General features: G+C 41.2%; 1 protein-coding gene and 1 long non-coding RNA gene across 4 annotated transcripts; one reads left to right on the plus strand and one right to left on the minus strand.

Moving 5' to 3' along the window:
- Positions 1–1,625: 1,625 nt before the first annotated feature.
- On the minus strand, positions 1,626–9,523 carry LOC139911905 (uncharacterized). 2 transcript variants are annotated; one of them, XR_013507291.1, is made up of 4 exons: positions 9,416–9,443; positions 8,432–8,710; positions 8,191–8,278; positions 1,626–1,841 (listed from the first exon to the last, which is right to left on the minus strand). It is a non-coding gene; the product is annotated as an uncharacterized LOC139911905 (long non-coding RNA). The 2 variants fall into 2 exon arrangements; XR_011784647.2 differs by lacking the exon at positions 8,432–8,710 and having other exon boundaries at positions 9,416–9,523.
- A 109-nt stretch (positions 9,524–9,632) lies between these two features.
- Positions 9,633–14,770, plus strand: pax1a (paired box 1a). 2 transcript variants are annotated; one of them, XM_071899513.2, is made up of 5 exons: positions 9,633–9,878; positions 10,626–11,252; positions 12,303–12,436; positions 13,074–13,230; positions 14,113–14,770. In XM_071899513.2, exons 1-5 carry the CDS (start codon positions 9,875–9,877, stop codon positions 14,211–14,213), a joined length of 1,023 nt encoding a protein of 340 aa, XP_071755614.1. In that variant the 5' UTR covers positions 9,633–9,874; the 3' UTR covers positions 14,214–14,770. The 2 variants fall into 2 exon arrangements, with proteins under 2 accessions (XP_071755614.1, XP_071755604.1); XM_071899503.2 differs by having other exon boundaries at positions 9,643–9,878; positions 13,017–13,230.
- The last annotated feature ends 468 nt before the right edge of the window (positions 14,771–15,238 follow it).

A 15,238-nucleotide genomic window follows, 5' to 3' on the forward strand; every position in this document is an offset into this window, starting at 1 on the left:
ATATATTGAGAACACCCAAAACAAACCCACTTCCCGGCCCAACTGGCATCCACACAAGGGTAGAAATAAGGGAATGTATTTATGAGCGTCTGGCAGTGGTTCAGTGAGGTCAGCACACTGATAGAGTACAAGGATGGATGCCTTTGCGTAGTTCATATCGAGAATCAGATGCTAGAGCCTGTGTGGCCTAGATCACATCACATGTGGTCTTTTACTTAGTTAATGATTGTTAAAAATTGCTGTAGATAAAGTATTTGTGATGGGTAGTTTAGAGGAGTTAATTTGTTAAATCATGAATATGAGAGATTTGTGTGAAACAGCCTCATGGTCAGGTTAGTCGCCTTGCTTTCTGTCCCTGGAGTAAGAAATACAATATGGTTACCAAACCCCCCCCCCCCCCCCCCCCCCCCCCCATGACCCACCCCCACACACATACACATACACACATTGTGATACTGCTGTGTTGTGACATCAATATTCAATCTGTCTTTGGGATTCCTTTGTCAGGACAGCACTATTATGCTGGTAACATTGACTGATATCGAGCTTGGCTTTCGGAGGAAGACACACGGTTTTCATAAGCCCATTAATCTTAAAAGGAGCAACTGTCAGAAAACATACAGTACCCCTATCCCTGACATAGAAAAGGCTTGTCCAAGGCCTTGATTTCTGGTTTGGCGGAAAACGATATCACACTGCCTCCGATAGAAGGCCTTGAGTGTCTCTTTGCAGACTTTTCCATTGTGGATCTGGCATTCTTATGCGTAGAAGCAGAGAATTACACCACAACTGCAACACAAAACAATTCAAGACACACGACTGGGAGTACAGCTCAAACAGGGTCATTCAAGGAATCGGAGCCTCTTATTATCACAGGTGCAAAGTCTCAAAGCTTTATCTAATTAAAGAAACTAATTGAAGGGCAAGTAAGGTTGCATCTGAGAGGCAACACAATTATTAAGTGGAACAAAAAGTACAAAACTAAAAATCAGAAGTTAATTATAAACATTACAGCGGCATTGTATATTGAAAAAAAGCAAGGTTAATGTCAGTTTCCACATGTGACCCAGTGTTTTCTGCTCCCTGGGCTGATATCCAAGTAGGGCAAACACGAATCAGCAGCAGCCATGTATGGAGTCTGAAGTGCTCCAAAAGTAATTAAGGTTCCTCCTCTTAATTGACAACAGACTCAGCTATGTTCCACTGCCAAACAACAACCAACCATGGAATTCCAACAACATCACAGGATGTAAAATGCTGCTCGTATTGATGCCCAGAACAGATTTCTGGCTGAAAAGACAACAAATTATAGTAATTTATGTGTTTACATACCCAAACCTGACAAATTTTCACACTCAAACTTTACTGGATATAACTATGGGCATGACCAGTGTTAATGATCGTGTGCTAATGGGACAAAAGGGATGCTATTCAGTCCAGTTAGAAAGTAAACTGTAAATCATATAAAAATGCAACCGGGGATAAATGGAGGTATAAACCATGTTTACACCTTCTTGACACTTTCAGAATTGTTCTTAAACGGTGGGACATTCAGAGATATTTTCACATTTGCTTATTACTGTCAATTTCTCCACTACTAAAGCATTACCTTAAGAAGCTGGACAGAAATTATTATTAGTTTATTAAATGCATGGTAATCATTGAAAACGCACTTTTTTACTGATTGAAATGTATAACAGTTGTCTCCCTGGGTTTTCCTCTCACTGACAGCCCCATGTGAGAATATTCTGCTCACGGCCGTAGAGGGAGCTCTTCACCATCCTTTATACGGCTTCATGATCCGGCAGCACTGGAACTGACCATGGCCTTGACCGTGTCTCCTTCACAAGTTCAAAGCAGAACAAAAACATCAGAGTAAGTAGTTATGCTTTATTACAAACTGTGATATGAATACAGTTTTATGTCAAGTGTACAAAGAGTCTAATCAGGTCCTACAGTACGATACAGTTACAGTCACTTATTATAATTCTGAATTCTTTGTGAAAAGGTGAAAATATGAAATAAATCAGAAAAAAAAACAGCCACATTTCATATTACATTGTTCCTACACTGATGTATCTGTAGAGGAAGTCATTTTACAGTATCAGTTTTCAATTTCTGTGTGATGTGCATCACAGATTGACCATTTGATCACTAGATAGTGATGGTGAATTAAAGCCATGCCTGATATGGGGATTGGTCACACCTTGAACCTTTGTCATGCAGACTCAAGTCAGATATCAGATGCTCCAACATGTGCATGTGCTTATCTCTAATACTGGTTTGAAGTTATCTTTCCATTAAGAACAGATCGGTCACTCTACTGCTCCACAGAACTGAATTCATGGTTTCTGCTTCATTTAGAAGTACTGCTTTTATCTTAATAGAGTTTATCCGTATAAGCACAAGCTCTTGTTTCAATCAGAAAATATCACTATTGTGCATAAAGGAGCATTGTAGCAGAGAGGATGGTAATTAGACTTTTAATAAACATCTAGGATGCAAGAGTGTGAGTCTTGCAGTTTGACCCATATTCCCATAAGTGTGATCCATGTACTCTCTACACTGGGTGTGAATGCTAGAACTCACTCTGCCACCAAAATGGACCGTGCATTTCAGGTGTCACTTCTTGGAGCATCTAATTAAAAATAATTTGATATTTCTCCATCCTCCCTTCATCAGATATTAATCTATTTAAAGACCCCTTTGCTTTGTTTCAGTGGTGTTTCTCTTTTTTAAATGGAGCATCAGACTGAACTTATGGATGCCAACAACACTTAGCCAGAGATACTGCATGGTGCATGTTACATATAGGATCAGCCAGGAGGACTGGATGATGTCATCCAGGGGGCTGATATGCTGTATAAACTGGTCCAGTATGCTTTTGATAGAAACAAACAAACCTATTCACTGTTTGGGTTTATTTGTGCTTCAAAGACATGTCACTTTGTTAGAACACTTTCACTTTTTAGCACACATATTTCTACAGGAGTTCATGAACAGTTAGTGACCAGTACTGGTCCCTCTGGGCTCCCATAGTCACCACTCCACAATGACTTTGGTTTTGAAAACCATGTCTAAAAATCATTCTTCTAACACATAAAGAAACACAGTGAAGCAGAGCCAGGTAATATAATTTCATTCTGTGTCCTTAGTCACACTTTTCAAGAAGTTATTTTGCCTGTTTGCAATTATTGATTTAGAAAGCTGGCAGGAAAGCCTGAATGCCAGTGGTGACAGCGGATCCTCGACTGTTTGCTACTGATCCCCTATGGAGGTGTGCACTAAAAAGTGAAAATGCTCAGCCAAAGTGAAATGTTGCTTTGAGTGTTTGTGAACGAGTGCGGAACAAACAAAAATATGTGCGCGCGCGTGTGTGTGCGTGTTATGGAAAAACCCGTGTTTCAGAGCTCTGCGAAGCTCCATCTTTAAAACATGGCAGCAGATGCCATAGTTCTACACCAGAGATCAAACTGAATATGCTAACACTCAAGCCTGTTCACGTTTGTTGATGACAGTTTTTTGAATCACAGCGGCACAGAGAAAAAATGCCCTTTATATTTTTCCTTAATATGTTTCCACTTTCAATGAAAGCCAGATTTGTCCCCAACACACAACAAAGTCGTCATGGATTCCAAGGGCAGCCAATGCTGTGAAATTCAAAACCAACTGATACCACCCATTTCAGCTGAAGGAGCATATAGAAGTAAATGTTTTTTGTGAACTGGCATACTTACAGTACGTGATGAGCACCTCATTTAATCTGATAACTTGGTTTTAAGTAGCACTAATGGAAAGATTTTGATACCCCAGCTATATTAGATGATTTATCTTTGAGATGTGAAGACTAACTGCAGGGGAGGTCAAGAGGGGTTCAAAGATTAACTTTGTTCGCACACAATCTAGCAAATACATACACAAATACACAGACTGCAGCCAAACCCCCCACCCCCCCACCCACCCCATCCTCTCTCTTTCTCACTTGCTGTCTCTATTTCTGTCTCCTTATCTCTCTCCAAAAACGAGCCAAAGAAATCTCATATTCTGCATAATCCCATGGCTACACAAGGCGTCTCCCCCCCTCCTGTAACAATTAGAAGTGTGCTCAGAACTTGAAACGTGTTTAGTAAAGGTCACAAGCAATTACCCAGCCTGGTAAAAGCTGGCATGTCTCGCATGGCACTGCTGCACGCCCTCATTAGGCGTGTTCTGCAACCCAGAGTGGGTCTCGTGGCTATAAAAGCCCCGTGCTCGCTGCCTTCCAAGCCTCCTTCTAATAGGACTGCACCAGCACTAGCACAAAGAAACTACACATCACCTCCTCTGGATCAGATAGGAGTGGACAAACCTTTTTTGTAGAGGAGGAGGGAGAAAGAGGAGGGGGGGGGGGGGCTGCTTGACCATAGGAATCAGGGGAGTTTCCCTCACAGGTTGGCTTGGTCGGTTTTCAACAGGAAAAACTTGGATTTTTTTTCCCCCATAATAAGCAGCAAGGGCTCACTGCTTTTTAGACACTGTCTTAAATGCTTAAATGTGAAGTTTATTATACTGAATTTAGCACTTACCAACAGTGATTTGGAGAAGACCAGTTTAGCTGCAACAAATGCTGAATTATTGCATGTGTTCCCACCAGAATAAACAGGGGAAAGTATTAAATAGAGAAGAGCAGCCTCTTGCTTTAGCCTGTATGATATATCCACCATGAGTGTTTGAGACCTTATGGAAATATTAGGGGTGGTAGGCCTTCTCCAGCACACTTTGTTTTATACTCATAGCCCCATGTTGGTCCTGGTGCGCTAAATGCACGCAATCTGGACCCGCTCTAATAATTTCCATACTGAGCAATGAGATCACAAAACTCACAAACACTAAATCAAAACCGTAGGCACAACGGCTCTTCAATAAAACACTATGGTTCGTCCAGTTGGGCAAAGAAAATTGAAACCATATCGGAAATAAACGGAGATTCTGCTTCACGTTGAAAGGCAAATGTGAAAGATATTGTATATTTATCTAAGCATTGATATGATGTTTACCTGATGCGAGAAAGGCTAATATAGGCCCAAAGGCTCCAGACTAATTACTTTTAATGAAAGTTGGTGCATCAAAACTATAGAAAAATTTGCAACATTTCTTTCTTTCTCCTCTACACACACACACACACACACACACACACACACACACACACACACACCTACACACACACACAAACATGCACGCTCCTATGCACACAGCTATACGCACAAGCACGCAAACACACACACGGAAACGCGAAGTTGATCGTAGCCCTTAACAATTACAAAGTAATTAATACAGCAATGTCATTTTAATTGCACTTAGAGAAAGAATCATTTAATTGAAATTTTGCTGTAACCCACTTACCCATCTTACGCATCTCCAACACACACACACACACACACACACACACACACACACACACACACACACACCCTTCAAGACAATGAGAAATAAAACGTTTTAAATTCGCCCCAAAAGACTTTAGAGACAATGCACACTTGAGGGGGAGAATCCTTTGATGACACTTAAAACCAACATCAATATTTACCGACTGGGGTCGTTGCACCTTGCGGGTGTCAGGTGTCGCGGATCCGGGCGAATCGGATGAGCTCAGCCCACAGTTTCGTTACAGGTAACTTCTGCCTAATCTAACTCGATTTGGGAGGAAAACCTACATTTTGAAGACGTGGGCCCATTTGTTTTAAAATGTCCGCAACGGAATGGAGACGTAAAGAAATTGGGATACATTGAATTTGATAAGTTCCTTTGAAAGATACTTTAGATTATATATTGGAATGTAGGCTAAAAACAAGCGGGACGATTGAAACGAAAAATAGGCCTAATCGAAATATATTTTTCTGATAGTGGATACTTGACACCGGCTGACCTATGATGTTTCCTTACTATTAAATATTATTTTAAGCTTTAAAAATATATATATATTGGCGCAGAGTGGTTGAATTAGACAACATTACACTATAAGATTACCCGTGGAAATACGTGTGCATACTAGAGCAGTCGGTGGGTTAATCTTAAAGACTCTGGGAGCACAGCTCATTCAAATTATGGAGGCAGAGAAAAAACACATCGATTTAGAAAATGACAATCATCTCTCATTAAAACAAGCTCCACAGCCTCAGGAGTCATGTGTAACTACAAAGGGAACACACAGTGATGTAATGGTAAATAAAAAGGTGGGCAAACTGTGACCTCCAGTCTGTGATCATTATATGGAAAACAACCACCAATATAAACAAAAATCAATTTTATTTTCAGAAGAAAAAAAAAGAATAATGTATGCTTTCCCCGCTTAAAAGATCCTACCGTCACATCAGATTGATATTTCTCAGTGATGTACACTATGATTTTAGGTCATAAAGATTTATGTCAGCCCTAAAAATGTGGGTATAAGCTGTACTCTGCAAATAAAAAGGTGGGTAGACTGAGTTTAGTTGGGTTTACCCTCCACTACATCCCTGATGAACTGCCAGCAGTCTCTTCCAACCCCAGTGCTGGCGCTGCGGCCCTGCGCCTCACACATACAAGGACTACAAATACAGGCCCAATGCCGTGTTTGGAAACGGCGCAGGCCTATTGGAAATGCACGCACCACCCACACTCAAATTTAAAATTAAATATGAATGACTTTGCATTTGGTCTCCGTGTTTAGAACATTTGTTTTTGTGCGCGGGCGTAAAGCGGCATGAATACACTTCGAGTCCTTGAAAGAGGTTGTTTTTGTTTGGTTTTGTCACATGACTTATGTAAAGCTACACTTGATAGGCTATATTATATATTTATAGCCTATATAGACTACAAAATATACCAGCAGTACCAACAGGTATAGTTTTTATTGAAACACTATTTTGGCACAAATTATGTAATTATTAGTGTATTTATTTTAGAGATACATTTTTTCATAATTGTCTATACAAGGAGGCCTAACGTTCATTCTACAGGGATAACCGCAACCACAATAGAAAGAAAAGGGTTTATATAGCAATATAGACCTACAAGTCTAATTCAATCTGCTTCTCATAATAAAAATAGACCATCGAAAAGCATGTTTTCCTCGTCCTGAGCATGTTCTATTTTGAACTGACTTCAGCACAGTATTTTTATCCTACGTTGCCCACCTTTACACTCTGGACGGATCTGCTGCCGCGCATATTTGACCTTTGATGTTATTTCACCCATAACGTGAACTTAGACGAATATCAGCCAACAGAATTTCGATTGCGATTTTACATATTAAAAATTATCTTCATTCTTCTATCATATTAAATATGATCTGCATTCTATCTATCAACCCTACAAACTTGAATGACTACAATTAAAACGTGCAGTCTACTAAAATTAAAATGCAAATGGTATTGCAACTTATCTGTATATGCCTTTATATCCCAGGCTATCACATCTAAAAATTAGACTTCTCGTTCGTTGCATCCCATAATATCAGAAAACTTGTTAGTTACAGTAATAGCCTACATTTTCATAGCATTTACACAGCCAAAAATAATAGCTTAAAAACATTCGTATTCAAAAATACAATATCAATAATGTAAAAAAACGGCTGTATAAGTGACATTATATTCGGTGACCTGACACTTTTAACCAATAAAGCCAGGATCAATAAGGCAAAACCATTCAATCCCTATAATTATGTAATCAAAAATAAGAAGTGAATCAACGCGCCTCCTTTTTTGACATCCATATAGAATTTAAATATTTGTTTTGTTCTATATTCCCATTGAAACATGCCTAGATAGGCCACCTATACCAACAAATATGCCCAAATAAAAGACGCAAAGGAGAGTGTGCCGAAGCTCGATAAAGCCATGCAGTTCCTACGTTGTCCAGATGAGGGAAGTTTGGGGGCTTTGACATGAGACATGAGACATGAGACATGAGACATGAGACATGAGACATGAGACAGAGAGAGAGAGAGAGAGAGAGAGGGGGGGGGGTAGGAGGGGAGAATTAAACAGATTTCAACAAACAATTGCAAAAAAACACTTATACTCATTCAGCAGCAGCAGATGAAGCTGCCTCCAGTAGCCATACTGCGTCCTGTATCACCGCACTGCAACATGCATGCTAATGAGTGATCTTCATTCACATAATATCCAGGCAAAGTGAACGTCCAAAAAGTGTCCATCACTAATATCTTACTTTAAAGTGATCTTCGTCAGCGCCCCAGACTCTGCTCCTCTGACCCAACCTGATGCTTTCCATGTGTCTTCCAGGTCTGTATAGTGAACTGGCCAGGAGAGAGAGAGAGAGAGAGGGGGGGGAGGGGGAGGGGGGGGGGGGTGGAGGGGTTTGGGTGGGGGGATAGGGACACTGCACCTTGTTACCATCGGGTCGACTGTTAAGTTTTACAAGTAACATTTTGCGAGCTTATAAACGATACCTTCTAAACTTGCACAGGAAACTCCGAAAACATGCTGTGATAATGTATGCCTCTGGAATCCAGTCGATATCCCATAGTCTGGGAGCGCTGCGATCTACAGAGGTATCGATTACATGAGTCTCTTTCCATGTTTGATGCTCCAGGATTGGCTTATAAAAGAGACTTAGGCTGCCGGCTTGGGAGTCTCTGGTTTTTGCTCTATAAGGGAAATGACTCCATTCTGCATGCACATCACACCTTCACTATGTCCACTGCTACTCGGTCAGATGGTCTATATCTCTAAATTGACATGCAGAAAGAAAAAAAACATGAAATAAATACATGGCTGAAATATATTTGTGACTTAACAAAACGACCCTTATTAAAATTGCCACATATGGAAAATTTAAAAAATATTAATGTTATTTTGTGGGATGAGGAATGTAATTATCCACTATGCCAGTCTCATCCACAGGTAGACATTTTCAAACCTATAGATATATTTTTTAATGAATAAATCCATTGCCTTGTCAAAGCATGCGCATTAAACTTTTTTGCCTTGTTTAACCATGCTGCTTTTAAATTTCCCAAATTGCACATCTATACATTCATCATAGTTGGATGAACAACATGCCACAGACCGCAAGTTCCCTTGGGCTACATTTCATGTACGTCCAGTGACAGGCGGGTAAATAATGCCCTCTAGTCGGTGATCATCGTCAAGGCATCACAACCACCAATATAAACAAAAACAACAATTATACTTTTATAAAAACATGCATCTATGCTTTCCCCCCCTTTAAAATACCATGTCATCTTATAACTCACATCAATTTGATATTACTTCTTATGATGCACAGTATCAATTTACTTTATACAGATTTATGTCAGCTTCAAAAAGTGGGTGGACTTTATTCTGCAAATAAAGAAGTTTGCTAAACTGCTGAGATGTGTTTACCCTCCACTACCATCCCTGTATGTCTCCTATGATGTAGAAATCCTTACCAGAAGGCTGCATGTTGGATGAAACGTTTCCCCTTCTGTCACTTCCCCTATGCAAAATATTCAAGGAGGTTGCATGGCTCCAACCGGATGGGGTTTGCATTGGCTGACAGCGTTTCCAGCGCAGGACGACCAATGAAACCAAAGCAGCGCCTCGGCGTATAACTGCAAAGATTGACGTGGAGGACGCGTCAAATTAATCCCAGCAAACTCCAGACTCCCCGGGATCACTCCAATTTGCTTTTATCGGATGAAGATCACTTTGGTGCCATTGTACCTTGCAGTCACTCGCTTCCAAAAAAGAGGGGGGCACGCGGCACTCGGAGGAGATTTTAAGAGGTCTATTTTTCCTCTTCTGTCGCTCATTCCTCCCTTTCCCTTCCCTTCCTTCCCTTCGCTCGGACGCATTCAGCCATTTGAAGGGGCACCTATATTTCCGAGCATCTCGAAACATATAGGCAAATGGGTAAGCCTGCGTTACCATCTGCATGCTTCAGTGGCAGAGAGCTTATGGAAGCATATCCAGGCTCACCACGCCTGCATAACGACAGAAAGAGCCATCGGGTTTATCTCCAAGTTCAGATAACGTGCAAATCATGTTGCTAAATTCACTTTAGAGGGGGGACTTTACGCGACAGATGTGGGGTTTGTTCCATAGATTATTTTTTTTCCAGCTTTATTCAACCAATGTTGTAGCCTATTTAATGCGTTAAATCCCACATTTAGTCGCACCACCAATTATCGAATATGTTTGTTTGAAGAGCTCTGGGGTGTCAATTCCCAAAGCTCGCCATTTTTTGTGTTGGATTTTGTTGTGCGCGCAGTGGAGGGTAAACCCACCGAGACAGTTTACCCACTTTTTTTATTTGCAGAATAGAGGATACCAACCATTTTAGGCTGACATACACTTTATAACCTAAATTCACAGTGTAGGCCTACATCACAGTAAGTAGTATCAAACTGATGTAGGCTAAGTTAGATTGAAGATAGGGTTTCTTATGGAAAAATACAAAATTGCTGGTTTTCTGAAAGCACAATTGATTTTTGTTGTAATGGTTTACTGCATGTCTGGCATGTAATGATCACCGCCTGGAGGTCAGAGTTACTCACCTTTATATTTACCACCACATCTGTCTGCGCATGCATGCATGTATGTTTACTCGCCTTATGCATTGTAAATGGGTAACTTCTGTATTTCTATATGCCCCTGCAGAGCAAACCTATGGAGAGGTGAACCAGTTAGGCGGCGTGTTCGTCAATGGGCGACCCCTGCCCAACGCCATACGTTTAAGAATCGTGGAGCTGGCTCAGCTTGGGATCAGACCCTGCGACATCAGCCGGCAACTCCGAGTCTCCCACGGCTGCGTGAGCAAGATTTTAGCGAGGTACAACGAGACGGGCTCCATTTTACCCGGTGCCATCGGAGGGAGCAAACCGCGGGTCACGACGCCGAACGTGGTGAAAAACATCAGGGAATACAAACAAGGAGACCCCGGGATCTTTGCCTGGGAGATCCGGGACAGGCTTCTGGCGGATGGAGTTTGTGACAAGTACAATGTCCCGTCGGTTAGCTCGATCAGCCGGATTTTACGCAACAAGATTGGAAATCTTTCCCAGCCCAACCAGTACGAGAGCAGCAAGCAAGCCTCCGCACAGGCCGGGCTCTCTTACAACCACATATACCCCTATTCCTACCCCAACGCCATGTCGCCCACTGGCACCAAAATGGGCAGCCCTGGAGTACCGGTGACGGCCGGCCATGTGAGCATATCCAGGGCCTGGCCTTCTGCACACACCGTCAGCAACATCCTCGGTATTAGAGCCTTCATGGATCCTTCAGGTGGGGAATATTCAACCAGTTTGTGCTCTAGGAGATTTTGTAGGCCTCCACGCATCTGTGCCATGCATGCGTTAGCCTGTAGGCCTTACTGTTTTCAAATAAGAGAAGAATAAATCAGTGTGAAGGCGTTTTTATTATGTTATTCAGCATGATGACTTTACTCCGTATAACCTGTTCTGGCATCAGGCAGGACAATGTGTCCATTAGACGTTGTAGGCCTCGGCTTCATCATTCAGCCAGAAAGCAGTAAGGCCACTCTCAATAGGCCTTTTCATGGGATGATGCGTTTGCAAACACCTTGCTCACCTGCTATATCCTCTCTAATCCTTCACCTAGTCCTTACAGCCAATTTGTCTTTCCCTTTCTGGTCCTTTAGTTAGTGTTTTCCTCCATTGTTAGTCGCCCTGGCCCAGTGGATTTTTTGTGCCATAAGGGCCAACTTCATGCAAAAATTATATAGCCTATATATGTATATTTATATATATTGCAGATTTCTTCCTGAATTAAATGGTTTGACGCTGTAATCCCACTTCTGTGAATATATTGCTCATTTCACGCAAGGATTAAAATGTAGGCTTCATTGGCACATTAACGTATTTTAACTTAAACAATGAATCTTAAAAAATGATTAAAACAGGAAGTTATATTTATATTAAAAATATGTAGGCTATTTTATATTGTATGTTGCTCACTTTTTTCCTTTTTAACTCCCCTGTTTTGTTTTGTTTTTTCTCATATTATCCATGAGGTCCCGATTTTGTTATACACACTTATTACGACCAGTTACGCACATTTGGCTCAAGACATTAAGTCTTGAAGTCAGGCTTATCCAAAACAAATATATTAAAGATTATCAAAATTATTTTCGATATTGTAATAAAAAATAAATATATTTCTACAGCTTACACAATACGCCATTTCAAAGCTGGCTGTATGAAATTGGATAATTTATTCTGAGACTAAATAAGACAGCTTGTTTTGTTTTGTTTTTAAGAGAAGCAATTTTGTCTTTTACACACCCTTGACATGAAGTTACTGTTTCTAAATCAGCCATTGCTGGGACGGAGGGATATGCACCAAAAATGGAGGATTGGAGTAGCGTCAACAGAGCGGCTTTCCCCGCGGCTCATACAGTCAACGGGATTGACAAATCAGCCATTGATGCGGACATAAAATACGCACAGGTAAATCATCTGCACAGCCTGCAACTTTTCACTGAGACGAGACAAATGTGCACACTTTTAATCGCTGTAACCATGGCATTTCCCTTCCTCTATCCAGGCTAAATGCTTTGTGCAGAAATAGGCACAGGCCCTAAATGTGTTTTATTTCCTGGTACGGAGGCCTAGGCCAGATTCTCAAATGTTTTCATATCAAGGACCCCCGAGCTGAGTCACATCAGGCCACAGACCCTGTTTGACAGGATTTTACCCCAGGGAGCCCCAGATGGGAATATGTTTTATTACTGTTGATTTAAATTGTACGACTGCCCAAACTTTTAGTGCTGAGGTGGTGATGAGAGTGAAACCTATAAGAATAGCCATTCCTATACATTATGTAATTGGGCTAATTTCTGTTGAATTACAGTGAAATTAAACTATTCCTCCTTTTCCTGGGCGGCCCCATGGAAAACCCCTCAGTGACCCCAATTTGAGAACCACTGGTCTATAGCTTATGCCATGCCTGTATTTTGCAACATGCAATTAAATACAAATCATGTTTTTTTCCCCTTATTTTGCGGATGTTTTGTCTGTTTTCCTGCAGCCCTCCTCAACACTGTCCAGTTATGTCCCAGCGTGTGCTTACTCTCCCTCCAACCAGTACGGGGTTTACAGCGGGCCAACAGGCGGCTACGTGGCCCCGGGCCACCACCACTGGCAGCCGCAGAACCCGGCCCTGTCCCACCCAGGCGGCGGGATGACCATGCACGCAGGGGAGATCCACTCGCCGATGGCCTTCAAACATCCAGCCCGAGAAGGTATATAGGCCTACTGGACAGGCTGAGTTACACTGCAGCAGTTTGATCCATGAGGGATAACACGGCTCCTGATATTACTGTAATTTGAAAATTGGTGGCAGATGTCGCTGCCCAGAGAGAGGAAAATATATATTTTTTTCTGATGCAGTTGCATAGGCCTACATTGAAATAATGTGATTTTATTCTGGCTTTATTGAAAACTGAGCAATCGTGTTACAACGTATATCATCATTATTACTATATATTACTATACATTTGTATGTATAAATATTAATATTGTTATGATTATGATTATTATTTATATAATTATTATTATTATTTGCTTTCTTTCATCATTTATCACACAAACGTGCCATTACGCGACGCAAGTTCGTATACTTTCTCTCTCTCTCTCTCTCTCTCTCTCTCTCTCTCTCTCTCTCTCTCTCTCTCTCTCTCTCTCTCTCTCTCTCTCTCGCTCTCTCTCTCTCTCACACACACACACACACACACACACACACACGGTTTCGTAATAAAGCAATGAGTGCAATGAGTGTAAACATTTACCAAATCCCAAATGGAGCCTAATTATATGTCGATTATTAAATATTGACCTTCCAGACTTGGCCAGCGGCAGGCCTACCAGGTGGTCTGAGAACACTTTGCTATGCATAGCTACACAAAAAAAGGGGGGGAAATGAATTTTAAAACTTTCCAAGCCTATTTTTAAAAAACCCAGGTTGCTTGCTAATAATTATGCATTTCTCTAAGATGATAGTTTGAGACAGTTCAGACCTGTGCAAGTCGAATACCTCCTGTTAGATGCGTTTATCCTGTGATGTAAATAATAATTTGGTGAAGTAAAGACTCATTTCATGAATATTTCTTCTTCGTGTGGTGCAGGAGACAGAAAACCGCCCAGTCCGCTGAGCAAGCAGCAGCAGCAGCAGCATGGAGCCTTGAACAGTGTACATGGACTCAGTCTCCCTACCTCATCATCATAACCAGGACTTTAATCGCCATAATTACCAGACCCATTTAATTGAACGCATTTCAACAACTCCAACAGTAAGTGCGAGCACTATTGATGATTCCTTTCCCCGGGTGTTTGTGCCTTGCAGTCAAGGGAGTCCAAATAAAATCCTACTCAGATGCATTATGAATACAGTAGCCTTTAACCTTTATCGGTCTATGGCCATATGAATGTAAGCTTATATGGATGTTTTGGTGTCGGTTGGTTGGTAGTTTTATTTCCCCCCCATGTATAGCCTATATTCTGTTATAGAGACTACAGGATCAAAATACATTTTTTTGTCAGTCTGTCATTCATGTTTCATGCTAAAGTCTAAAGTCAAGGGCTCGCCCTGATGATGGGACTGTTCTGTAATCCGCCATAAATTATATTCTCTTGATTGGTAGCCATGATCTGGATTCTGCAATGACTCGACGATGTGAACAAAGAGATAAATTGTAAATGTAAAATATTTGCCAAAGCTTTAATTATATATTTTTATAAATTCACTGTAAATATTCAAAAATAAAGGCTTTCTTACATCCGAAATGTTCCCATGTGGATGTGGATATTATTTCACCAGAGTCATGGCAGTCCATGAGAGGTCGTTGAGTGCACTGGGTGCTTCCTGCACGGTAAAAATGTTTTTTCCTTGCTTGGCCTAATTCATGGATGTTCACCGATGATGAGGGGATTGATATTTGATAAGATTAAAGACAGTGACAAACCTGTCTGTGCATACGGGACATTTATGTGGGGAATGTCTCTGGTGAGGCTGGCTTTCCGTTTGTCTTGGGTTGCCACCAGTGTTTTAGTCAAGTCATTTATTATGCTACTCAGTAGGCTACTCGTTACTCATTTCTAAAGCAGGCTAATGTTAGTTTATTTATCTCTGTCTGGGAACAGAAATTCGTTACGCTCCTTGTTGATACTTTCCCGTTACACCCCCAAAATTCACAGCTGCGTCCTCTCTTACCTTCAAAAATCGTTATCAGTTAGCTAACTAAAATAGCCTAA

Source organism: Centroberyx gerrardi, chromosome 17 (genome assembly GCF_048128805.1).
Source record: "Centroberyx gerrardi isolate f3 chromosome 17, fCenGer3.hap1.cur.20231027, whole genome shotgun sequence".
Taxonomy (NCBI): domain Eukaryota; kingdom Metazoa; phylum Chordata; class Actinopteri; order Beryciformes; family Berycidae; genus Centroberyx; species Centroberyx gerrardi.

What these genes read in the sequence shown, in the direction of transcription:
- pax1a (XM_071899503.2), top strand. An exon ending in AGCCTTCATGGATCCTTCAG is followed by an intron (nt 11,253 to 12,302) that starts GTGGGGAATATT and finishes TTTCTAAATCAG; the next exon opens with CCATTGCTGGGACGGAGGGA. An exon ending in CGGACATAAAATACGCACAG is followed by an intron (nt 12,437 to 13,016) that starts GTAAATCATCTG and finishes GTTTTCCTGCAG; the next exon opens with CCCTCCTCAACACTGTCCAG.